The 27,062-nt window shown below is 37.8% G+C and overlaps 2 protein-coding genes across 5 annotated transcripts in view; one reads left to right on the plus strand and one right to left on the minus strand.

Annotated features, from left to right (window-relative positions):
* Window positions 1-18,596, plus strand: part of LOC135240577 (inactive dipeptidyl peptidase 10-like) — a 169,755-nt gene extending 151,159 nt beyond the window's left edge. The window contains exons 12-26 of one of the 3 annotated variants that reach the window (XM_064310204.1): window positions 1,048-1,086; window positions 1,665-1,772; window positions 1,981-2,072; window positions 3,543-3,590; window positions 4,569-4,690; window positions 7,811-7,858; window positions 8,576-8,674; window positions 8,764-8,833; window positions 9,506-9,700; window positions 10,055-10,109; window positions 10,217-10,316; window positions 11,920-11,978; window positions 16,917-16,989; window positions 17,125-17,198; window positions 17,571-18,596. In XM_064310204.1, the coding sequence (XP_064166274.1) occupies window positions 1,048-1,086; window positions 1,665-1,772; window positions 1,981-2,072; window positions 3,543-3,590; window positions 4,569-4,690; window positions 7,811-7,858; window positions 8,576-8,674; window positions 8,764-8,833; window positions 9,506-9,700; window positions 10,055-10,109; window positions 10,217-10,316; window positions 11,920-11,978; window positions 16,917-16,989; window positions 17,125-17,198; window positions 17,571-17,705 (1,317 nt within the window). In that variant the 3' untranslated portion in view covers window positions 17,706-18,596. Of the gene's footprint in view, window positions 1-1,047; window positions 1,087-1,664; window positions 1,773-1,980; window positions 2,073-3,542; window positions 3,591-4,568; window positions 4,691-7,810; window positions 7,859-8,575; window positions 8,675-8,763; window positions 8,834-9,505; window positions 9,701-10,054; window positions 10,110-10,216; window positions 11,484-11,919; window positions 11,979-16,916; window positions 16,990-17,124; window positions 17,199-17,570 lie in introns of those variants that run through there. The other 2 variants (XM_064310205.1, XM_064310206.1) reach the window with 2 other exon arrangements.
* A 6,906-nt stretch (window positions 18,597-25,502) lies between these two features.
* The window catches only part of LOC135240736 (inactive dipeptidyl peptidase 10-like), a 109,585-nt gene continuing 108,025 nt past the window's right edge, over window positions 25,503-27,062 (minus strand). For both annotated transcript variants that reach the window (XM_064310634.1, XM_064310635.1), the window contains 2 exons: window positions 26,494-26,567; window positions 25,503-26,162 (listed from right to left, as the gene is read on the minus strand). In XM_064310634.1, coding sequence (XP_064166704.1) covers window positions 26,034-26,162; window positions 26,494-26,567 — 203 coding nt within the window. In that variant the 3' untranslated portion in view covers window positions 25,503-26,033. The remainder of the gene's footprint in view (window positions 26,163-26,493; window positions 26,568-27,062) is intronic.

The raw sequence follows: 27,062 nt of genomic DNA on the forward strand, positions 1-27,062 counted from the left end.
CCTCAGAGAACTGAAACAAATGAAAGTTATGATTATATTAATGTTTGCCATGGTAATATTGTATTTGGCTATATTTGCACTTATTACAAAATGACAATAAATTGCAGTTTTCTGTATGCTTGTGCTGGGCTCCGCACTAGCATATTTTAGCATGTCAGTGCCCAGCTGCATTAATCAATTTAATGATAAGCAACTGATACACTAAAACAAATTATCAGTGCAATGTATTTATCCTTAAGTGTGACCTTAACCTGTATTTCAGTCCTTATTCTCAAGGCATCACTGTAGGTACTGTAATTACAATAATTATTGCTACGCAGTAAACAGAACAGAGACAGTTATGCAATATAATTGTTAGTACAAAATTTTCTTTTAACAGGGGTGTTAAATCTTAGAAAGGTTTGGTTTGGATGTAGGTTTTTGTTTTAGTCCAACACTAAAAGATTTGTTTCCACTTTTCAAAATCTTCATTAATGAGGCTGGACACCCCTGTGATAATAGAATGATTTACTGTGATGATTAAGATGCCACAATCTGTGATTTCTAAGCTGATTTAAGAGGGCAGATTATGTAATAGGAGTATAGGAAATAACTCAGCGACCTCACAGAATGGCCACTAGGAGAAAGCAGACATTGCTGTGGGCTTGTGGGCCTTCATACCAGACATATATAAATGTTGCCATGCATAATAATAATAATAATAATTATAATAATGAAATATTATTTATTAAGTGGTTTTCATATACAAGCATGCTACAGTGTACATTTCTGTGATTTTGAAAATTGGCTTCTTCTTTTTTTTTTTTTAAAGCCACACAGCTGCTTTTGTGAAACAGTAATTCCAGCATGATCATGGGTTTCAGTGAGAGCTGCTTACTGTTATCGATTTTTGCTGGAGGTGTCCTCACCCAGAAGGAAGTCATTTTCTTTAGCTGAGACATTTTGATGGTGAAGTGTGTGTTGGGAGGGAGAGGAGGAGTGCTTCTCTCTCTCCGGAAGCAGGAACATGAGCCAGCAATGACCATGCGCTCTGTTTTTGAATTTCAGAGACACGAGGAGTCTTCTGAACTTTGGCTTTCTAAGCAGGTAGATTAACTATGATTCACATTAGTTTCATTCATATGCACAGTACTTATTCATATACACATATTTATGTACAGTGTCCTCTGTAAGGTTTAAATTTTTTTATCTGGCTCTGTATTCCAAAAAATTTGAATTGTAATCCAGCAATTCAGAGGGTAGATTCTCATCTTTTATTAAAGGGTTTTTATAGATGTTGGTTTCATTTACATAACGTTAATATGTCCCATTCATTGTGGTGCCCTGACATGGGCGTTTAATTACAAATCTAAAATTGTGGCAAACTAAGCCAAATCAAGAAAAAATGTGTCCTTGTCCAAACTATGGAAGGCACTGTATATGTATGTGTAGTATGTGTTGATCTATCAATGTAATGGATGGATTTAGGATATTGCAGCCCAGCAGAGACTAGTAGTTCTTCTTAACTAGAAATTAAGTAGTTTGCAGATATGATAGCACGTGCACACACACATACACACACACACACACACAGTATTCATATCAGTTTTGTAATTTATGATATTGAGGGTGATGTCAGTACAGTTGTTAGGTATATATCTGTATTCCTCTCTTCCTCTCCACAGAACCAGGAGCCAGTGTTTTCCCGGGACAGCAACAAGTTCTTCCTGACCGTTCCAGTCAAGCAAGGGGGACGAGGGGAATTCCATCACATCGCCATGTTCACCACTCTGGTGAGAGCATGGCTATGTTAATAATCTCTTAGTCATGATATTTGCATTACATTCCTTTGGGATGGTTTCCCATTTGTGGTCCATACAGTCTTTTCAGGATTACTAACATGATTTTTGCCTGATGGCGAAATGGAATGGGCCCAGCTCATGTTGCTTTTCTTGTTTTTTTTTCCTCTTCACTCTCAATCATTTCATTTTTCTCTCGCAGTCTAGAGCTGATCAAACTGAAGTCCGACATTTGACCTCGGGAAACTGGGAGGTGACCAAGATTGTCGCTTATGACGAGGCCAGTCAGCACATGTGAGTGCGCTGTCAGTATCCTTCATCACTTCCGCGAAACAGATGTGAGAAAACCACAAACTCACTTTTCTGAGTTTGCTTTAAATTATGCATGAGCTAAAACTAGGGTAAAAGAAGTTTTACACTTTAATTTCCTTTGAATCCAGCAAGAAGCTAGACAGGATGTATTAAATATTAGGTGTCTGGGTTTTCACAGCCAGAAAAAACCATTATTCTGAGGGGCCACATTATATTTGTGCTTTTTATCTAATTCATGTATGCATTTAATTGTGGTTCCACAAGACCAAGATTCATAGTTACGTTCCAAAGTACATTCCAACACATACTGTACGTAGTAATGATATGCATGATTCCTTACAGGGGCATCGTTTGAGCAACACAGCTCATTTATTTTTTTATTGTTTTAAAAAACATTTTTTTAGAATTTGATATTAATATGTAAGACCATTTCTCGTTTGTGGAGATCAAACAAAATAGATTCCTGACCCCCCTCCCAGCACCCATGAACAACCACACATACCCCCCACCTACCCCTGGATTTCTGCCCTTGCTTTTCAAAGTGCCTTAGCTTCAAATACTCTGACAACTAATAAATAATGAAACTGCCCTGACTTTCAGAAAGTGATGCCAATATTTCATATAAAGTTCAAACCATAACTGTGGTGTCATCCTGTATAGCAAAGCACAGAGACCGTTCTCAAGTGGCCATTTTTATAGGTACAATATGACATTGTATTACGGTTTGCTTAGATTTTTCTCACATTTTGTTGCTGGTTTGAAGGGCACAGTTAAAATATGGTGCACTAAAGCTTATGTGCACATTCTGCAGATGATGATATTGTGCCAGTAAATGGTAAATGGACTGCATTTATATAGCGCTTTTATCCAAAGCGCTTTACAATCGATGCCTCTCATTCGCCAGAGCAATTAGGGGTTAGGTGTCTTGCTCAAGGACCCTTCGACACGCCCAGGGCAGGGTTTGAACCAGCAACCCTTCGACTGCCAGACAATCGGTCTTACCTCCTGAGCTATGTCGCCCCACGTTGTGTACACTTCATGTTGTTCAGGACTGCTTCCCTTTCACAATAAAACGTCCTGCCTTAATTCTACTCTAACAGAGTACATATGAGTCCAACTATGTCAGAGTTGATTTGACACTTATTTTACTGTGGTATTATACTGGAGCAGTTTATTGATTATTAAATACGCACACACACACACACACACAATACATACTGTATATATATATATATATATATATATACACACACACACACACATTTAAACATGAAATCAAGTTCAATTATGGCCAAACACCTTCCTAATTGAACCAAACGTGCCTTTCCATGTTGTCTGTGTTCACAAAACAAAGTAATTCAGTTAATCAGGTAATTCAGTTAATCAACACTCAGGTTTACAATTAGCCAACTTAGTACCTAATTAACTTGTGCTTCTTTTCTACCCAACTAGCTATTTCTTAAGTACAGAAGGTTCCCCTCGAAGGAGACAGCTTTTCAGGTAACCACACTAAAATTGTCATATTTCTCCATCATTTTGAGCACACTCAGGCAACGAGTCCACCAGCAGTTGTTGTGGTTGCCACTGAACTTGGCAAACTGTGACAATAAACTGTCTTTGTGAAAAAATAAAAAACATTTAATCGTGAGATAAGGACAAATGTTGATTGAATTCTGGCTTAAGCCTCAAAGCAAGTACTGGCAAGAACTTGCCTTTATCTTTAATTTAAAACATAATGAGTGGCATTTGCAATAATGAGTATTCACTGTTAAAAATCATGCTTGAATTTTCTTGTAAGAGGTATTGTATTAATGCCCTTAGCCTTAATGTGTTCCTAGATTACCATTCTTGAATATCAAGTACATTCAGTCAGATGTATTTATTTCAGCTGTGTTGGGATGTTAAGTGTTGCGTTGCTTGTTTGTCTTTTGTATTTTGGTGCTCTGTGTCATTGCACTAAACGGTGTATGTAGTCTCTCTTTGACAGAGACTCATAAATGAGAAAGTCTGTCGGCAGACAATTTGAAAAAATGAATCACATAAATGAAAACATAGGTGAGAACTTCCGTGCAAAAGCCAAGTAGGCTGGACCCCTCGACCAGTCACGGTTGCACGGTGTGCAGGTAAACAGAACCCATGGGAAATTCCACATGGGTACTGGAGAGGATATGGATTGTATTAATAGCAAATGGCTGAATTGCCTGATGAAACACCAAAAAAATCCTTCATGGAGGAGCATTTTCATTCTGATTTAGCCAATGGGTTCCGAGATTGACCGGTTCGCTGTGTCTCTGTGTTAACTAGTGCCCTGTGTCTCTGTGTTAACCGGTGCCCTGGTGCTCTGTGTCTCTGTTTTAACCGGTGCTCTGTGTCTCTGTGTTAACTGGTGCTCTGTGTATCTGTGTTAACTGGTGTTCTGTGTCTCTGTGTTAAGCGGTACTCTGTGTTGACTGTGCTCTGTGTCTCTCCTTCTTTAAGCGTGTCCACTGTGGGCCAGTTCCCCCGCCGCTGCCTCACCTGCGAGCTGCACAGGGCACACTGCACGTTTTTTGATGCAGACATGAGCCCTGGCCTGCAGCACATCATCCTGGACTGCAAAGGTAGGGGACACCTCACTTCCGCTCGGACGGAATTGGGTACGCTTCCAGCAGACGTTCAGCTTGAGTTACACAGGAGGCAGCAGCCCACTCAATTCTGAAAGCCATGGGAGGGGTGTGTGCTGCAAAGGAAGCTTAACATACCCAGGGTTCTTGGGTAACAACCTCAATTGGTCTTCATGGTGTCCCAAAGGTGTTTATCAACAGTGAACATGGGCTTTGTTAATTAAGCTCTGTGCACCTTTCCAAAAAAAGTGACAGTGTCTGCAAAAATGAACCTGTAGCAGAACAGCTACTTGAGCAGTGTATTTCTTATCTGAGGAAACTGATATTCACTGATATAATGGACAAATGCAAAGAACATAAAACATAATGTCAAAAAGTAACACCTTTGCCAGCAACAAAGCCTGATACAAGGGTTGGCCAAAAAAAAAAATTTCTAATAGTGTAAATTTGTTAGTTAACAAATTAATTACTTACCATTAGTAACATATTAATCTACACTTTCACTATTTATCCTACAGTTTATTTCTAATGTGAAAATGGCTCATCTCAGAGCTCCTAAATCTTAAACTTAAGACTTTTATATGTTTCAATCTGATAGCCTGAACATAACCTGCCCCGGACAAGGTTAACCGTGTAGCATAAGTTACCATGACAATATACCACAATTTTAAGTATGTCAGCTTTGTGATATGGAAAACCCAGGATTAAAACTTAAACTTGATTTTTGTTTTCACCTTGAAGTCAGCAAACCACCTCACCCAAGAAGCCAGGTCAGATAGTTTCAATGATTTGCTTTGATCAATTAATTGCTGAGTTACTGGAAAATGCAGACCTTTGGCACACTAGGACAAAGGTTGAGTTTATTATGGTTTATGGATCAGTCCTATACAGCTGGTGGTCCTTTGTGATGCTAAATTTCACCATGCACGTGTTATTTTCTCAAATCTCCATAAGTATTACGTGTAGAAGGGGATGGGAAATATGTGGTCACACTGTTTTTTTTTCCTCTTCATTTTGTGGAAAACCTATGCCTTTGCTGAAGCCAATTCAATACATCAAATAGTAAGTTATGCTGAGTGTCACACATGGAAAATAAAATAAAGTGGAAGCTGAATATTTTTCAACTCTTGTTCTCTGGTAACTCCCACCCACAAAATTCCACCTGTCATTGAAAATAACACACTTCTAGAAGAGGACTGTGGGCCTTTTTAACAAATCTTCACATGGAAACTGCACCCCTGGTCCGTGACATGACGATATCTCACATTCATATCACACCTGAAAGTCGATGCACATCACAGTAAACTTCCTTTATGATTGCAATAAGGGGCCAAACCTCGTTCTCCAATCTATGATTGGTGTGCAAAAATATATTCAGTTAATTATTTAAACAGTTATCCATGGTTTTACCTGTCAATACAAACAATCCCACTTCATTTTTCTGTGATGGCTCAGAATTTGATGGTCACATTTAGTTGTTATCAGGCATCTAAACAAATAGCGTTCACATGCGTAATCACTTTTATGATGTGTATGAATGTTTAAAAACTACATTTTTTTTATTTCCTTGTTTGATGAGTGATAAAGGTCCATTAATCTTGGAAATACTATTCCACATTAAACTCAATTTTCTCTATTTGGTTTATCCATTTTAAATAAATAAAGTCGTTAAATGTAGCCCATAACACACTCATTAACTTATACTGCAAATAGCACAATGGAAATAAAGAATACATAGTATGAGTCTATATTTCATAAAACGGTTTGAAGTAGGAATATTATTGCAGTGCAACCTTTTATGCTGAAGTTTTAATTTCTTCAGAAGGTTAAACTGTTAAAGTTAGTGTTTTATACCATAATGCTCTGAATGATAGTTTATTATCTTTTATAATTAAAAAAATCCATGCCCATCTTGATGAAAAAAAGGTCTGTTAAGTGAGCGTGTTTAATGAAACATTTGCTTCATTGATTACTGGCTAGCTTAAAAGCCTCATACGTTAGCTGCCACTGGCAATGGCTTTACAGTTAAATTATAATTATGGTACAAACTATGTTAAAGTCGTGGTCACCTTGAGTGAACAGGTATAATTACCGTAGTGGAATGATTTGTTGCACTTACGGAGATATCTTATTAACCTTCAATGTTGTGTCCATTTTAAACAACCACAAAGCACAGTATGGCACCGATGCTTTCATTTGCCAACCCCTGGTGATTATGAAGATCTTGAATCATTTCAAGCTGTTTTTTTTTTTATTAAGCTGTGGTGTGGGAAATGAGGAAACTAGATATAATGGAATCTTCTGTGTCTCCAGAGGATAGTTGAGCATCTGCATCATCCTTTGCCAAGTCGCATTGCTTCCCTTCTCCCCATCCTGCTTCTCTGAGCAGTGTATGATGGGAGTTTGCTGCTCGGTGCCTGTTTTTGTAGTGATGGGAGAAGAGTGGCTACAGGAACTTTGAAATGAATGGAGCTGTCATATGCTGTCAGTCACATACCTGTATGAATCATGTAAAGGACTTTTCTCTCCGGAAAACAACATACTGCTTGATGAAGCATATTTGGGTTTTACTGCAGTTAGTTATAGTAAAAGTCAGTAAAATAACAGATTGACGGGGTGGAGATTTCATAGAGCCTAAAATTCCTGGGAGCATCCCTGCCTGTGCTGGTGGGACACCAGGATTCCCTGCATGCCACACAGGAAATCATATACCAGAGATCTGTTTGAGAGATATCCCACAAAATGATTCCGAGTGAATGTATTGCTTTTTGGATAGCTCAGCTGTAGAGGTTATTGGTGGAATGCATGCCTATGATTCAGCACCTTGTCTTGACCTTTATGGTTTGTCGAAATTCGCAATTTTGCAGGTTTTCGAGATCTCCCAGAAACGCCGATTACTGGCTATTTTTATTGTTGATTAATTCATTGCTCCATCAAGCAAAATAATGGAGTCAATCATCCATGATGCATGGTTGAAAAAGGCAACTTAGCGGGTGGCAAGCCTTCCATGAAATCATCCGTTACTGAGACCCACAGGCATATTGATGATGTGTGGAGTGAACTGTAGGATATAAACCTGCTACTGTAAATATTTTTCATTTTCTTTTATTATACCAGGTCCTGGAGCACCAACTGTAATCCTTCACAGTCTTAATAATGCTAACAGTAAGTATTGATTTCAATCTCCCAGCTTAGGTCCAGATTTCTAAAAGCAATGTAAACCAGAAACCGGAGGCTTGGGGTTGTGTTTGGATGTACGTCAATGTTTCATATAAAGTGTTAACAGCTACTCAAAAAACAAAATGTAATTTACCAAAGGTTCTTTGAACAGGACTAGAATACACAAGTGGAACTTTGGTCACTTGTCATTTTATAATGGGAATAATATTGATTACTAAATAAACATACACATGAAGTGAAAGGATGGAAATTAAACATGGACCATAATAACTCAATTCTGTGATTGGCACAAACTCATGTTTTCTTTTTTTCTTTTTCTTGAAATGGCACTTTTTTTTCTTTTTCTTTTTTTTTAAGGATCTAATTTGTAACCTGTAGGTAAAGCCTACTGTTTATTCGCAGCATAAATTGTTCTGAACTCTTGTCATTAACTACATGTTGTGCTCCATTGATCCGTGCCAAGGAATTTCTCCTCAGCTGCATGAGCTACCTTTTGACTAAACATATTTATCTTTGGAAAGCTACGCTAATAGTGCTATATGCTCTTGTTTAACACCTGCACTGTTATTGTTACTCTTAATGTGCTTAATGTATGCCAACTCAAGCCAACTTAAATTGACACCTGCCAATACCATTACATGAACAGTAGGGTTTCAGCTAGAAGGACATTGATATGAGCTTCCTGTGACTTATGTCTCACAGATTACTTTATATTGGAAAACAACACCGTTCTGAAATCAGCGTGGCAAATGAAAAGGATCCAACTGACAGATTTCCGGGTCATCTCTACTGAACACTTTGGTACACTGAATTTTATTTATTTATTTATTTATTTATTTATTTATTCATCATTTTTAAAAGTGCATTCTCTTTCCCTGTACCTCATTTAGAACTACCTTTGAAGATCGCCTACCCGCATGACTTCTCTGAATCCCGACAGTACGGCCTTCTCTTGGTCATGTGGGTATTCTTTTGTCATGTCAAAGCTTCTTTAATCAGGATTAATTTCTCTAATGAGGATTCTTTCATCTCAATAAGTGGTTTTCCAGCAGGACATATTTCTGTCCGGACTGGAATGTGGGAACCCAGCAGGCAGCATAATTGAGAAATTGAATTGGGTAATTGAAAAAGATGAAACCGAAAGCAAAAATGTTAATATTCTCTATGAAGTCAGTTTTAGACAGTGCGCTACTTCTCCAGTCAGAATACCATCATCTTATGCCAAAAGAAGCCATATTTCATGATTTCTTAATAGTCCTCAAAAAAATAAGTAAACTGCGCATGCTCAGCATAAATGGTGGTTGCCTTAATGCGAACCATGACACTTTAAATTGTAAAAATGACAGTTTTTCTGCATGAGTGCTGTATTGTCTCTTGTGTGTAAATTATCTACTACTATAGCTATATTTGTACTTATACAGTATGTATGCTTAATTGAACCTGAATCTTAATGTACATAAAATTGACTGAGATCTCTTATTCATAATTGCTCCAAATAGCTCTTTTTACAGTGAATAATTGCTGCTGTAAAATGGTCTCTTTGTGAAACTGAAACTGGAATCTGCTGAATGCTGTTGGATAGCCCACTCCAAACATCTACAGCTAAAGAGGAATGCTGCTGTATCTCTGCAGTGATGGCACCCCCGGAGGCCAGTCGGTGAACGACCGCTTTCGGCTGGACTGGGACTCTGTTCTGGTCAGTTCGGATAGTGTGATCGTGGCCCGGCTGGACGGCAGGGGGAGCGGGTTTCAGGGCCAGAGGGTTCTGCAGGCGATCCACCAGCGGCTGGGGACCGTGGACGTGCAGGACCAGATCGCAGCTGTCGAGTGCGTGTCTGAGAAATCCTCCTCTTTATTCTGGAGCAGGCTCCACAAGGATGCCTTCTCTCTAAGCTCCAGGGGAACCATTTTTATTGCTGGGTTACCTCATCCTGTGGCATTTTGCAATCAGCTTACTTAGCATTCATATCCATCGGACATTTAAATAAAATGAAAAATGTACTTGTAATCTTAAGACCTAATGCAGTAATAGCCTTGTGGAATTAAAACCACCCCGGACAAGGCCATTTTTTTTTTAGTTTTTTTATCTTTTGTCTGATCAACTATGTAAGCTTTTGGGTAATTTGTTTAGTGAGATCAAAGAATACAGAAGATTCTATTAATATTATATGCTTTTTTCAGATATATGATGAAATTTGAGTACATCGATAATACACGAATAGGGGTATTTGGAAAGGTAAGCCTACTAAATTATCTGTAGTTGAGTGATACAAATTTTGTGTGTTTCCCTTTCTCTGTAATAATACATTTTACTAAATGTGGTTATCTTTTTTGTTTTTACAGGATTATGGTGGCTATGTCACATTAATGATGCTTAAATCAACAGAAAATCTGTTTAAATGTGCAGTTGCAATGTCTCCAATTACTGACTGGAAACTTTACGGTGAGTGCATTACTCGTGCATATACAAAGAACCACATAACTATTTACTAGGCTTTGCTATAACACTGGAACATGAATGTATTCACAGGTCAGATCAATCGCAGGTGCATGGATTTCAAATCGCATTTGAAAGTCAAATGGAACTGGATAATACATGCCTCTCTGTGATACTCCCAATTTCTCATTTATCTGAATCCCTTCCAGCCAACTGCATGTAGGGAATCCTGCTGCCCCACTGGCACAGGCTGGGACTCTGCCAGGAATCTTGGGCTCCATAAAAAGATATAACACTGGGCCCTTAAAAATGTGTTGCTGATGCTGGTAATAACCTTGCCACTTTTCACAGCATTAGCTGCAGCCCTAGGCACCGTGCCCATAACATTATTTGGATGTATAGGACAGGGAAGAACAAGTTGCAGCAGTGAAAAATTACAGGGTTGAGGATTCAAATTAATTTCCTTCTGAGAACAAAAAGGGAGTTGAGTGCTTTAAATGGTTTCTAGCTGGGCTCAATTCATCTGGTTTGACTTGGCTGTTCATTTCATTGATCTGCTAATTGAATACTTGTCTGGATTTGAAATGTTCTGACAGTTATCTGCTGTATGTTCTTGAGCAGGAAATACTATACATCTCTTCCCTGTATTTGTGGAACAGAGCCATGAACAGTGAGTTGAACAGCTAATTAGGCATAGATCCTTAGACAGCTTACCTAAATTTAGTTCAGAGCTAGACACAACACATTGTCTCCTCTTCGTTCTTCCCTGAATAAGCAAGTGATTTCAGGAACTCTCTGCCTTTGCTTGTGTTTTCTTCTTTATATTGTGATAAAAGATACTTAGTAGCATATAAACAGTTTTTTATTTTATTTGAACCACAGAAAAACCGCCTGCTGCCTTGCTTTAGAATGTAAGAATCACAAAACTTTGGCTCAAGCATAGGCCACATTGTAAGTTGTTTACATTAAATACCACACTGTAAAAAATTACTGAAGGGGTAGATTACTATATGCCAGGGATACACAATTTCAGTCCTGGAACGTTGGTCTGCATTTTTTTTTTTTTTTTTTAGTTTCCTGATGCTCTGGCACACATATAAAAATACGATTCAACTGTAAAAACACTGATTAATTATTTATTAAATGTTTTTTTTTTTTTCCAACATACTCAAATCAATCCAAAGTGGATATAGAAGTTAACAGTTATTTACAAAGTCATGTTATCTGAAATATCTTTTCTAAATAGTAACAAGAATGAACTGCGTGTATCTGTATTTGGTGATTACCAGTACATTAGGATTCTGAAGACATTACATTTAGTTTTGGAGATCGTTGTCTCCCCTCTGCTTCAATGAATTTCCATTTTAGATTGTTTGTTTCTATAAATGGAGAATATATTGTCTGACTTCTCAGTTTTTGAAAATAAAATTGAAAAAGGACTTCAGCACTCCATACTCTTCAGCTGAAAAAATAGGCTGTTCTGTGGTCAGTGCTCTGTTACATTTTGTCTACAAAAACCTTTCCATAGCAAAATAACCCCGATAAAAAGATTCCCATTCTATCCTTGCTATGCTCTTACTTAAGAGATGTTATATTTCCAATTCTGCAGCATCAGCATTCTCAGAGAGATACCTTGGCATGCCGGCAGGGGAAGATGACAAATACCAAGTAAGCTTTCTCCTCATCACTTAGTCACTAAGCTTTTTACATCCTGGCAAAACCTCCTCCTTTGAAAAATGTTCCTGCATTACAGACATGCTGACAGACTCGGGGGCTACAGGAGAATAGGTGACACTGTTTTGTGTCGCTGCTTTGACAGTGTGACATCATGGAATTGCCATGGCAACTATGACACGTTCACATCTTTTACACTGTTGCGTCCCATCCTGACGAGTGGAGCTGTCGTCTGTAACTGTGTTAACCCAGTTGGCTGAGATCCCAGCTGAATGATACCCCACTGAAAAGAATAAGGAAAGCGAATGTAGTGAAAAGTGCAAGACAAGACGGACAGGAGCAGTGATCTTTGGCCAACAGCTGTACCACCATGTACCCTGCTCCTGCTGAATAGCTGAAGTTAAGCAGGCGTGGGCTTGGTTATTACTTGCTTGGGAGACCTCCTGGGAAAATCAAGTTGTTCCTGGTAGTGGTGTTAGTAGGGGGCAATCTTCCCTCTGGTCAAATAAACCCCAATGTCCCAGTGCAGTGGTGGGGCTACTGTGCCATAGGAGATCCTATTTTTTGGATGAAATTTTAAACCAAGGTCCTGACAATTGACAATATATAAACTGACAACGAGACACTGTTATTTTCAGTGGGAGCGCACAAGATTGTGCAAGTCTCCGGTTTGTGATTCAAAAGTATTCCTTGTAGTAGTTGTGCTGTAGAATTAGTAAGATTACAGCACCGAGGTTAGAACACAACATCATCAAGATTCATGAATCATCCTAGACATTTTGATGTATGAAATTATCCCTCATATTCGCAAAATAACTAGCTATAATATGTAATGTGGATGATAGCTTCCCACTTTCCATACAGCAAACCTCCATCACAGTTTTAGGATTTTACGGAGCTTCTTCTTCAAACATTGCAGCACAGTCCCTCAAGGTTGTAGGTTTATGATGTCATTATTTGTGCTGAGAGGCCCAAAAATCATTGCTTCCGCTGGCATGCGCTAGGAGAAAAATCCTGGCCCCCTGGTCCTGACTCATTGTGGTCATGAAAGATCTCATAACACTTATTACAAAGAGTAGAGAATTCCAAACCTAGCTGCCTCGACCTGCCACCAAATCATCCCCCAGTTTGATGGGCCTCAGCTGATGTGTGGTCAGCATTCTGGTGCAAAATGTCTACCGTGCATCACCCAGGTAGGCGCTACACATTGGTGATGGCTGAGGAGTTCACCCCTCATCACTGTAAAGTAAAAATATATGATTTAAGCACTACATAAATGCAAGCCGTCATTATTATTATTATTATTATTATTATTATTATTATTATTATCAAACAATACAAACTGTGCTGTTACTTTTGTAACAAAAATTAAAATGAAAACAGTGCTTGCAGACCATACATTTGCATTTTCTGAAAGTAAATTAGAAGGGCTACGTTGTTTGCCACTCATTGCTCATCTGTTTGAAAGGAGCAAAGGTGAGCTGAGTATATTAATAATCCATTTGAGCACAAAGTGATATATAAAAAGACAAAATGGTGCTTATTATATAGCAAAGCTAGACGTATATCTATTCTAAATGAGTTAAAGTCTAAGGTTGCAAAGTCTCAGCAGACAACCAGTGGGTAGATGTAACCAAGGCCTTCAGAGTCCTCTTTTCAAAAGTCCGTCCTCCAATCCGTCATAGATGTTACAATGTAGCAATTGGTGTAATCACTGACTATACTTACAACGTGTACACTTAGCCAAAATAATGTCCTATAACTAAAATATATTGACGACATTATGATGTATAATGTGTTTCAATGGAAAATGTCAAAATATATGAGGCTATAGCCTAACTGTATGTCCAAAAATGTAAACAAAATTCTAATTGGCATTTTTTTGTACATGTGGATAGGAAATCATGTTTGTATTACAACCATGGTGAAATAAATGAATACATTTTATTATGTATAACGTGTTTCCATGGAAATGGGCAAAATACATAAGACTAAAGTCTTATGTCCAATATGTTAAGTCAACTAAAATTTTAAATAAAGATTTTTTTTCATTCAGGGAGATGGGGAATAATGTTTTTATAACTGCCATATATAAATAAATTAATACAATTTTTTTTTACAAACTTTTATGATGAAAAAATGATTTCCATGGAAATGGGCAAAAGACATAAGACTATATAGGCTTATGTCGAAAATGTTAAAAATCATCTAACATTTTAAATATGGAATTTTTTAATTCAGGGAATTGGGAAATAATGCTTCTATGCCAATGGAAGTGAAAGAAATGAATAAAAAATTGTTTACACATTTTTATGATGAAAAAATGATTTCTGTGGAAATGGGCAAAATACAAAAGGCTGTAGCCGTATGTCCAAAATTGTCCAAAACATTTTAAGTGCCATTTTTTTGAACATTTGGATAGGAAATTATGTTTGTATTACAAACATGGTAAAATAAATGAATAATAATGTATTTGTGGAATTCTATGATGAATAGCCTATACCCTTATGTCAAAAAATTTTGAATTTACATTTTTTCAAACCTGTGGATAGGAAATCATGTTTGTATTACAACCATGGTAAAATAAAGATGATTTTATGATGAATAATGTGTTTCTGTGGAGAATGGCAAGATACATAAGGCTATAGCTTATATCATACATTGTTTTGCATGGATAGGAAATCAGGCTTTTATTACAACCATGGTGAAATAAATGAATAAGAATGTTTGAAGTAATTTATTATGAATAAATGTTTTTCTGTGGAATGAAAGAAATGAAAGACTATAGTCTTTCAAACAGTGAAAAAAATACAAAACATTTTAAATGTCGTTTTTTAAAATTCAGATGGTTAGGAAATAATGTATTTTAATAACCACTCTGAAATGAATGAATAGAAATGCTTTTGAAGCAAATTATGATAAATGTGTTTAATTGGCAAAAAAAAAAAAAAAAAAAAAAACTAATTACAGGACATTGTGTGTATTTAACAACTAATGAATAGAAATGTGCGGAAATTTATGATGAGTAATGTGTTTCAGTGGAAAAACAGAAAAGACATATGACTATACTCAAGTGGTAAAAAGCCCAAATTAAAAATAAAATGTATAGATAATTCCAAAATTCACCTGCATAACAATAACCATGTGTACGGCAATTGACATAACACTAAGCCATGTTAACAATAAACACAACATTAAAGAAGATCTAGTTGAGCACAAAGTGACATATAAAAAGACAAGCAGGTGTTTGTTATATATCAAAGCAATACATATATCTATTCTAAAGGTGTTTACAAGCCCATACACAAGCTCAGCTTAGGTTGCAAAGTTTCAGCGGACAGCCAGTTGGAAGATGGAACCCACGCCTTGAAAGAAAATGGACATCTTTTCAAAAGTCCATCCTCCGATTCCTCATAGACGTTACAAAGTAGCAATTGGGGTAATCACTGACCATCTTTTTACAACCTGCACACTTATCCAGCATGTCACCTCTCCCATGAATCTTCGCACCAGGGTCTCTGCAACTGAACCGTGATGTCTCCACCTGTAGGGCTGACCGAAACAGAAACACCACAGGACGAAAATAAAATCTAAACAAAGCAGGCGATACAAAAACAGAGGAACATAGAAATGGAAAAAGTTCTACTTCACTTGATTATAGTCTCATGTCAAAAAAAAGTAGGGGGAAAAAGCACAAAAGCACTTTTTTTTTAAATCCATGGTGAAATAAAAAAAGAAAGTAAACCACCACTAAAAAGCTGGAGGAGCTTTAAAGCTCATCGCTCAGTTTTGCTTTCTTTTGTCTTTGTTATTTTAGTTTATTGTTTTTGCCCAGAACCCGTGAGTGGGAAACACTATTGATTTATTTCTCTGCAGTTTCTGAATAAAGGTGATTTCTTTTCCATCTAAATTGAAAAAAACCCATTTCATGTAACTCAAATTTTGAGTGAATCAGTGAGGAGTCCCAGACAAGCATGGAAATTTTTCAGATGCTGCCTTGCACAGGGCCTCCATAGTGCCCCATCTACACATTCCACTACCTCTTAATTTCTCACAGTTATCTCAATCTAATTTACAGTTCAATTAATTTCAACTGTAAATTAGGTCAGGTGGAAATAAAATGCATGCTTGACATATGCATCAATCACAGGCCCCTGTCAATTATATTCATTTACCTTCATATTTGTCTTGACTAATAATAATAATAATAATAATAATAATAATAATAATAATAACTTCAAACACATTTTTTTGTCTTTGGTTTATTTAAGCATCAGCTCTTTTTTGTGATGGAGCCTTTATTGTTTTATGAATAAATGGCGATGCACTATCTGACCAAAAGTATCTGGACACCCCTTGGTCTGGGGCTGTTTTTCATGGTTTGGGCTAGGCTCTTCAGTTCCAGTGAAGGCACATCTTAATGCTACAGCATGCAATCACAGATGATTCTTTGCTTGCCCAACAGTTTGGGGTTGGCCCTTTTGATGTGGAAGAACTGGCCTGCACTGAGCCCTGACCTCAATCCCATCCAACACCTTTGGGATCAACTGCAAGCCAGGCCTTGTCGCCCAATCAGTGCCCAACCTTGCTAATGCTTTTTGGCTGAATGGATCCAAATCCATGCAAGCAATGCTTCAACATCTAGTATAAAGCCTTCCCAGAACAAGGTGCAAAGGGTGCAAAGAGCAAAGGGTGGACCAGCTTCATATTAATGTCCATAATTATGGATGGAATGTTGGATGCCAGGTGTCCACATACTTTTGGCCATGTAGTGTGCATGGCAACACAGAGGCAGAGCAAATAAATTGCCTCTACAGCCCCCCCTCCCCCCTCCCCAGCCCCATGCAGCTGTTCTTTGGTTTATAGAACATGAATATGTTTTCTTGCCACTGGCCTACAAAATTAACAGTGCAATGATGTGATTTTCCACAGTTCTCCAGTGTTCTACAGAATGTTCGAGGACTGAGAGAACAGAACTTGATGCTGATTCATGGAACAGCTGATGGTGAGCAAGCTCATTTTCTAACGCTGCTTCTGATTTGAGGACCAAACAGGCCAGAAAAAGTCTGTTTATATTGAACTCATATTTCTACACTTATCAAACACATATTACGGACATATTCTCTGTGCTTTTTTCCAGATAACATTCATTTTCAACACTCTGCCGAATTGATTAAAAACTTAATAAAAGTTGATGCAAACTACACGATGCAGGTACGTAGAGTGGCTTGCAAATCTAAATGCTCATTAAATGTTGCTCAGGTGTTCTCCAGGGGACTGGTGGATGTTCCTGTTGGTGTCTTTTATATGTGATTTTTGTTGTTTTTCATAAGGGATTAGTTATTAGTATTTTCCATATTAGAGTATATGATTAATGCAGAAGGCAAAGCCCTATCAGGCTGGGGCAAAATATGACCAGAGGATTCAAGTTCATTCAACAACATACTGTTTTTTTTTTTTCTTTCCTGGCGCTAGAAAGTAAGTTTCAATGTCACCTTCTCATCAGTGGGTGGCAAAAACTTCCATATAGATCCGTTGACAGCCTAATTGAACTGATGGTCCAAACCCTTTTTTTTTCTTCTACAGATTTACCCTGACGAGGGCCATTTTCTCTCCCAGAAGAGCCAACGGCACCTTCACGCGTCCCTCACCTCTTTTTTTCGGGAATGTCTTAAAGAAGACATGCTGCTGTTACCAGAGGAGCCTGAGGAGGAGGAATAGGAGGCAATAGACAGACCATCAGCAAGACTTTACCATTTTTTTCTGTAATGACTACTGTGGTCCTGAAGGCTTTTGGGCCAAACGTTATACAGACGTTATTGTCAGGAGTCGTGGGGAGTCTCAAGGACAGACAGAAGATGTTTATCCACGAAACGGCACAGGGGGCTCCTGCACAGCCCAAGGGGGGTCACATATATCGAGACGCCCCTCAATCTTCAATTCAGAGCTTTCTCTATGTGAAGCACAGGACCATGTTGGGGTCGGGCAAGAGCGGGGGGGAGGGAGAGGTTTTTACTTCCACAGTTACAAGTGCATGGTTGTTTTCATTCGATGCCCCTCATTCTCCCATGTAAATATTTGTTGTGGTAGCCATTTGGCAAAGAGAAGCATACTGTTCCCCAGCCCAGACAAATTTCATCCTCACCCTCTATTTTGTATCGATGCACCATAAAACACACCTCTGCCCTTCTTACCTCAGCAATGCAGACATTACTGTGACATTCACAAGCAAGTGCAATTCCTGCCCAAACTTCATGCCATCACATTCGCCCCGACAAAGATATGGTATTTTGTACAAATACGGCAGATTGTGTACATACGTATATTTTTGAGATACGTCAGATCTCATAGTTGTCTATGGGGATTGATTTATTTGAATTCAGACCTGTGTTTGGCTTTTATTTATTTTTCTTTTGTTTTTTTCTTCGGGTGGATTTTGTAATGCTTGTTCTTGTTCACTTTGTTGTTTTTAAGGGAGGGTGGTTGTAGGGTGTGGGATTGATTGTTATTGTCTTCTAGTAATGATTATAAATAAACAAAAAAAAAAATAGGTCTGTGAGTCATGATAATTGAGTGAATGTGACATCACACTCCAAAAAAAAGTGAGCATAGTTATGGAGACTAAAGTTTCAATAAAAAACTCTTAACATCCTGTTTTTTTTTGTCCCCATAATATTGAGGAGGAACTGAGGAATCATATATTGTGTTTGTCCAAAGTTTATTGATGCTAGTTCATGCTAATTGGTACTTGGATTAAAGTCAAGACATTGGCCTGGATTCAACTATAATTAGCTCTTTGACTCAGAAGTAAATACTAGGATCTGTTCTTCATTTCTTCCGAAACACAGTCTATTACATTAATGTTGGTGATCGCCAAACTCGCAGTGAGAAGAAAACGTTATGTAGAAAACCTGCCACCTTTATTGTATCCTCCATTACAAGGCCTCTGTGATAGAGGCAGGGTTGTATTCACCTTTGCTTCCATGATTCCAGATGCAAAAGCATTATGCTGCTTTGTGCTCCAGACTGCAAATATATCTCCCAGCTTATGGTGGCACAATAATCCTTTTTGAATGGGACCCATATTTTATGTTCATTTTATGTAATCTTTTGCACTGTCATGCCACATCACCTGCTAATGGCATCAATTTCCAATTTCCACCCGCACATATATTCCACTAGAATGTTGCAGTGAATTTACCTTGAAGTGCTAAAATGTTTGAAATGTGACTTGACAAAACTACATGTCACTTTCAATGAAGATAGTCATTTTCATGCGGGAATGAATTTATGCTGTCATGAATTAAAGACATTGGGCCTCATTTATTAATATTTTTGTAAAGCCACGTGTACATTTACGATTAATCGGAAGCTAATAAAAAAATTCCGCCAGATTTATCAAACATGCATGGACACAGCTTTTTTTTGTAACAACATGTTGATAAATGCAAATCAAACATAAATTAAAAGCACATTCACAGATTGTGATTAGCCTAAAGTGACACCCTTAAAACACCAAGGAGCTTGGAATTCCTTTGCAGGCAGTTTAAAGAGATGGCCATTCATCATCCTCAGCAAACAAAATCAGCCTAGCCCTTTGAAAATGCGCTTACATCAGGCACATCAAAAACAGTTTGTAATCAGTTTTTAAAAATGCACCTTGTAGGTTGCATAAGTTAAATCTAGTGGAGATGTAGTCACATGTCCCTACTATTTTACTGTCTGTGTCTAATGTCTTCCTACGCTTTCATTTAAATTTTATTTTGTATTTCATTTCAAGTATTTACATCCCGCCTTTATTATCATTCTTATAATTTTGTTTGTACCTCTTCTGACCTCAAACAACAACTTTCTAGGTACAGCCATAGGACCCTCCAGGCTGTATGCATTTCTGTGTACCACCTGTGTACCACCATTTTCACCATGTTTCCTGAAATGCTGGTGACTGGCTGCCCTCATGCACACAGAGCACTGGTCAATGCTAAGTCCAAATGTGTTCAAAACTGCTGAATGGAAGTATATCATCTGATGAAGCATTCCTGAAAGATGTCATGCAGGACCTTCTTAAAGAAAAATCCTTACCTGCAATGTTCTGCATATTCTGCCTCCAGCAGCCTCTTACCTAACGGCACTGTATTTGGTTTCTGAGTGAAGTAAAGTCCCAGCATGCCCTTCACAAGAGGCCCACCCAATCTGTTCCTGAAAGGAGCCATGCAAGATGTGGAAAAGTCATACGGTCAGCATTTTTGCTTTCAAACCTACTTTTATCTTGCAGCTGACTATCTGATACCAAATTCAGATGTGTGAATGGGATAACTATAGCCTTCCAAACCCAGGGTTCTGAAGTTTTGCACATATGTATTTGTGAATCCAAGTGTGCGAAATACAGACAGGGAGATTGGCACAGTGGAGATTTTGTAACACGTTACGACTAGATTAAGCACATTGATGAATGTACTGCGGAACATGCGGGATGCACATTTGCACTGACCTCAGCAATGCATGCTCAGCCATTGCTGATTTTCTGCCAGCTGAGTTGATAGGCTGGAGGACTACGCAGTTACAGCACAACTTGTGCAGCCAATCCCAGGGTTCTGATACAGGCTGTAGGAGGAGCCAAGCCGGCTGAGTGCCTTTCTGGGTGATGCCAAAGCCAATTATGCAGCCCTTCACAGGACTGCCAGCTGTAGTCAGCCATAGTAATGCCAGTATTTGGGTTAAACTGGACCTTAGGATGCATCACTACACTAAGCACACAGCTGTCTTAACTGGACCGTTTGGCTGTGTTTTTAAATCAGGAAATCTCATGAAAATGCAACAAAGTCCTGAAATGGCTAACTAATGTCAAGACTCCTGAAAGTCTCTACAACAAAAATGTAACTGTAGAAATTTACCTGTGATTTGCAGATTTGCTGAAGCTGGACATCTTCATGAGCATTCATGGGCTGAAGGATACTATAATGGAAACTAGTGCATCAGAGATTACAGTACAGTCTGAAATGGGACATTGGTGCTGCAGCCTCCACAACAAGAGTTAACCTTAATTGCTTCACGAGCATGACTGTGTAAAGGGAAAGTGTGTATAGCGGTGATTAAGGAAGTTAATTATGTAGCATTCACAAGTTCAAAAGCTAAAAAACAGCATGTGTGCCCTTAAGTCAAATTACCTGTCAGATCATAGAGGGTTTTTCTTTTTACATATTTTACATGTAATAGACAGAAGTTAAATTCAAACGTCAGAGAGCCAAAGGCCCAAGTCCTAATTAAAAAGACATTTATATCACAAGGATTTCACAAACAACCAATTGTTTGATTAGCTTGCTCGATTTTCAATCAAAACAGATGTTAGGTGACATAATCACATCCGAGGATGAGGTTTAATGAGCCAATCAACCACTCAGAAATATAGGACACAGAGTGAGAAAAAAGTATGTTGTACTCTTGAAATAATGTACTTTATTTCAGTATATAAAATGGTTTTGTCAATCAAATACATGTATACAGTGCAATAATTGGGATTTCATCATGTGGACAGTTTCATGAGACAATGTATACAAGAGTCAAACAGTTAAAATAACAGTAATATTAATTGCAATTTAAAATCTGAGTAATGGAGTGGTAACAACATAAATGTTAATGCTATACATGTTAATCACATATATTGTTTTCAGACAATAACTGTCTTCATGGACAATGTATACTTTGATGTCTATGTATGTTATGTGCTGTTTTCATCTAGTATGAATGAAAACGCACTAAATATCATATCACAGCATCTAATCTTCAACTAATCATCTATAAAATGCATATGGTCTTACAGATACCTAGATTATGCCTTTTAAGGATACATTATCCTTCTTAAGTACTCCTAGTATACAATGGCATCCATAATCATTTGTAAATATTAATTTTCTTAGTAGCACTGACATCAAAATTATGTTAATCTGTTATAATAGAGTACCACATGATATGTCAGCTATGAAACATATTAATAAACATCAAAATCATTGTATTAACTCTTAACACTGACCCCCTAAAAGAGTGGTAACCAACCCTGTTCCTGGAGATCTACCATCCTGTAGGTTTTCATTTTAACCTTAATTTGGCAAGCTTGACTCTACTAATTAATGGCTCAATAAGATCTCAAGCGGTTGACTAAGATGTGCTTTGTTTGGGTTGGAGTGAAAAAACACAGGATGATAGCTCTCCAGGAACACGGTTAGTTACCACTGCCCTAAAGGAAAGTGGTTCACATTTTATGTGAAGAATGTATTCCTAAATCCTTAATGACCCAAGAAAGATATGCAACTGAAATTGTGTGATCATTCATAAATAAGAGTGCCAGAATTCTGGTCAGTTATGTTCTAATGTGAGGTGGCATCACTGTTTAAGTAATTTAGCATTTTACATGACATGTTATGTCATCCTTTGTAAAGCACTGAATTAGATTTTGTAAGGTTCAGAGATGTTGCATGCTACATTATCATGTTAACAAAAACACTGTACATACAGTAGAAGTAAGGCTGAAAGAATACATACAGTACTCAGTACAAGTACATGTATAAAGTTTCACGGACCGATACAAGAAATACAATACTTTTACAATTACGGGAATTTTAAGAATGAAATCACTGAACTCACATTGAAATGGTAAATGCCCTCCTTGCAAACAGCAAAGTAAGGTAGCTGCTGTGTAAACAAAATACCAAAATGTTTTTATTGCTTATGTTGTAGTCTTGCTTCACAGTAACAGAGGCAGCTTTATCATTGAACACAGAATGTTGGTAATCATTGCATAATTAAAATATGAGTACACAAAAATAACTAGTTCTAAGAATAACCAAGTAAAAAAGTACATGAAGTATGTTATTATGAAGAATTATTATGCACACAGGATACTGTTCCTAAACCTCATTCACTGTGTCCTGACCCCCTCTGCATATACTTGCACATATACAACCACTTTGACTACATAATAAAAGCCATCATTTATACAGCAAACTCATCTGGCTCCCATATTTCCCCAGAAGTATATATTTACAAAGACATTTACATCCTTTCTTGGAAACATATCTACTGGCAACAAGGCTACTCGTAATGCAATTGTAGCTTATAAAAATAGTATGACTGCAACATAATAGTCGGTAAGAGTTTTTTTTTTTTTTTCCTGAGTGTAGGAATTTCAGTGACCAGAATCGACAAAACAGAGTCCATTGAACACTTTTGCCTGTACTGGTTAACAATGCTGTTACCATTGGCAATGCACTGACATGAGATCAGTTTGGGATTGACAATGATCGAGGGCATTGTACAACCACCAAGGGCATAACTTTAGCTTGAATTTGGGGTGCATAGACTCTGCAACCCTCTAGGGGATCTGGGGGTATCATCAAAATATTTTTTTTTTAAAGAACAGCTGTAAAATTATCATTTCTGGCAAAGTCTAAGGGAAAAATACTACAGATTATTGATCAGTAAGACTGGGTGTTTGTCATGAAAAATATTGGCTGAAGTTACGGAGCAGTCACGGCATAGTTGCTGAAAATCACGAAAAATTTTAAAAAGCGGAAAAAACCACCATGTTTTTTAACGTTAATTTATTAAATTAATAGATCTCATGTCCAGCAGTGGGACATGTTCAAAATAACACACACAACTGTAGCAACAGTAGTAAGGGCTTGAAGTTGCATGCTCATAGACTCCATGGCACCCCACAGGGCCGGCCCGTGGCATAAACGCTCTATGTGGTTGTTTAGGGCCACAACCGCTGGGGGGGGGCCACACGACCACGAGGGGGGGCCACACTATCCAATGTTTATCTAAGGTAAATGACGTTATTTTCGTAATTACGGTATTCATCCTCTATCGCGGAACTAGCAGTATAAATTTTAAACGGAATGGCAACAGAACCAAATAAATAAATGCCATAACAATAGAGATAATCATTAAGTCAGTGATTCACATTATTTCACATAGTTAAGTGTGTGTGTGTGTGTGTGTGTGTGCACATGAGAGATTTTAAGTTGTGTCAAGCTAAGTACCTTGAATGGTAGCATATAAATAACAACAAATTCTAAAAGATAGTCTGACACCTTGACTTTATAAACATGAGTCTGGCTAAAGGCTTTCTTTCACCAAAATGGACAGATGAAGACTCCTGTCTACTTCTCTCTAAATTGAAACTTTGCAAATATATTTGCAAAACATAAATAGAAGATTGTGCATAATTCACTGATAATTATCAATCTGTTTTCATACACCTGTAAAAATAATTAGGATAATTGGGCCAATTTAAATGATTAAACATGCTGATTATACTCCACACACCAATCTTTAGAACCTGCCCAGGGACTACAGATGAAAATTAGCCTGTATGGCTAAATATGGAACATTTACAGGGTGCATCTAAGTTCTCATGTTTATTAATGTGCACTGTCCCTTTCTTAAATAAAATAAACCTAATCCCCCAGTTTTAGTGTACCTGAGTGTATAACACAGAATACATAAGCCATTTGTTTTCTTGCACAAATGTAACCACTGTGCAAGAAAACAAAAAAAAAAACGAAATAATACCGAATGATATAATTTATTCAGACTCAAAGAACATGACATAATTAATTGATTGGCTCTATTTTGAAGATGCAGTTAAGAAAGGGAAGCATTTGTGCACATAAAATGAGGCTCTGTCCAAATTAATTTTGATAGTGCCCACAGAGCAAAGCACAATGAGACTGTGGGAATTATCAAATGGGTCAAAGGTGTGAGTGGTGAGAGGTGTGACTCTGATCTGGCCAATCATGATGCCTTCCAGTGTTTTACCAAAAATCTGAAACTGTCCAAATATCTCAAACAGTTTCAGCACTCCAGGTGTTCAAGCAAACGCAACACCAATCTGTGCTCCTAACTTTTTATTCTTCATTTACCCGGGCATGTTAAAGTGGGTATGAATGCACAGGGATTGTGTAGCCAATCAGATATATATTTGTGGGCATTTTGCCATAACACACAGGTTACCACTCTTACTTTTGTGAAATGTGCAAAGCTTTAAACTGCTAAAAATTTGAAGTTTGCTGTAGTTCATCAGTAATGTCTAAAGGAGTAACCTTGGTGGACAGATTAGGGAAGACACTTTCCTGTACAGTTGTTGAGTTGTGAGAATTACATCAGCATGCCTTTTGTAGACACTAAGGCTGCTAACCTTCAGTCCTGGCCTCCTTGTTTATGCTGGCTTTCATTGCAACCACAGTTGTGACCCCAGAATTTTAACAAGCCATTAATTTTTCTGAATTAGGTGCTATTTATGTTTAGAGTTTAACAACGCTCTTAAACCACATTATGTCAGAAATAGCTATGCATGCCATGAAAAATAAAAATCTCGTATTCACATTGCACTTATTGGGGTATATGCAAATAATTACATACAAAATATACATTTTTTCAAATAAAATTTGACTCGGAAATTTGTTTATTATAGAAGGGGACAAGTCAGGCCTACTATGCCTATGTCATCATTAAGAATTGGGACGCAATTATTAACTGTGTTTTTCTGTTTGATCAATATAGGACCAAGTATGTGACCTGCTCATAATATGTCATAATCACAGCACAGTAAAGAAAGAGTTAACGAGCATCTAAAAAATACATTTGCCTCTTCGGGTAACTCTGGTATTATCTAAATTTAATTACAAGTAATATGAGAGCATTTATCAATATCTACTGAGAAATGGGTTATTCAAAAGAGAAACCCCACAAGCCCACAGTCCTTCATTCATTTTGCCATGGCAACCAGCACGGCACTACACAGGAAGATTGAACACCTTCCTGTTTTTTTTCTTTTTACTTCTCCATAATTCTAATTCTTACACTTGACTGGCCATACAGGCTTGAAAAATAAGCAAAATTACCTGAAGCATACATACATGTACATCTCCTCTTCATAATACAAGTGGTTCCTTCAGTGTCAGCAGATGTTCTTGTCACTGTTGTGGCCTCTTTCAAAGAAGGTGCTAGAACACGTTCTTAACTAAAGGATTTGAGTCTAGCTCAGTCCTAATCCTCCTCTTTGACAGTTGGGGGATACCTTTCTGAAAAGCACTCCCTGAAGAAGGTTATGATAGAATGCAACAGGTAATGTCTGCTCCTGAGGGAAACTATGTTGTGTCCTTCGTCTGGGAAGATCTGGGAGCAAACGGGATGAATTAAATCAGCCATGTACAGAAAACAATCAAAACTACCTTGAAGACATTTCCCACCATATGCTTTAAAACACCACTATAAAATTGTCTAGAAATTGAATTTTTAAAAGTATGTCATTTAGATCATAGTACTCATATTGGAGCAGTTTTTAAATACATATGCGCATGTTTTGTTTGTTTTTTTCTAAAATGGGGGGAACTATAGTGTGACAGTGTGCACTTTGGCCTCATGGTGTTCCATTTCAAATCCGTGTCAGTGTGTGTGTGTCGTAAGTAAATACCCAAAAATAAGGAGGTGGCGTAGAAATGAATACCTGTAATGTATAGTTCACATGTGCAATTGACAGCAGTTTTACAAGCTCAGCCGAATGCTGGAAATGAATGGTGGCTGAGAGAGTGAGATAGAGAGAGAGACAGAAAGAGATAGACAGGGAGTGAGAGAGAGATGGACAGAGAGAGAGAGGGGGAGAGATTTTTTAACTTCTATTACACACACATCTTCCCCAGTTAGATAAAAAAACAACCTTTAATATACAATCTTAATGCCCCTCAGCCCTACCTACCCGCTCCCCTCAAACTCCAAACAGAATTAAGGAAAGCAAACTAAAGCCCACACCAACACACGTCTCCATCACTTTTTCATCTGACACGCAAACACACCCTGATATAGCACATCCTTTAACACACTGCCACAACATTCATTATTTAAAAGCATTGAAACTCCAACCTATGGTGTGCAGAAACTGTAGGTCCACATTGCTGAGGCTTGCTCATACACATAACCCATGTGGCATGTTCTGCCTGACAGAAATTGAACTTGTAGCAAAACCGCCCTGTACTGCTACTGAAACCTGAACCTCAGCCACCGAAACTTACTCCCAAA

Source organism: Anguilla rostrata, chromosome 15 (genome assembly GCF_018555375.3).
Source record: "Anguilla rostrata isolate EN2019 chromosome 15, ASM1855537v3, whole genome shotgun sequence".
In the NCBI taxonomy this organism is placed as follows: Eukaryota; Metazoa; Chordata; class Actinopteri; order Anguilliformes; family Anguillidae; genus Anguilla; species Anguilla rostrata.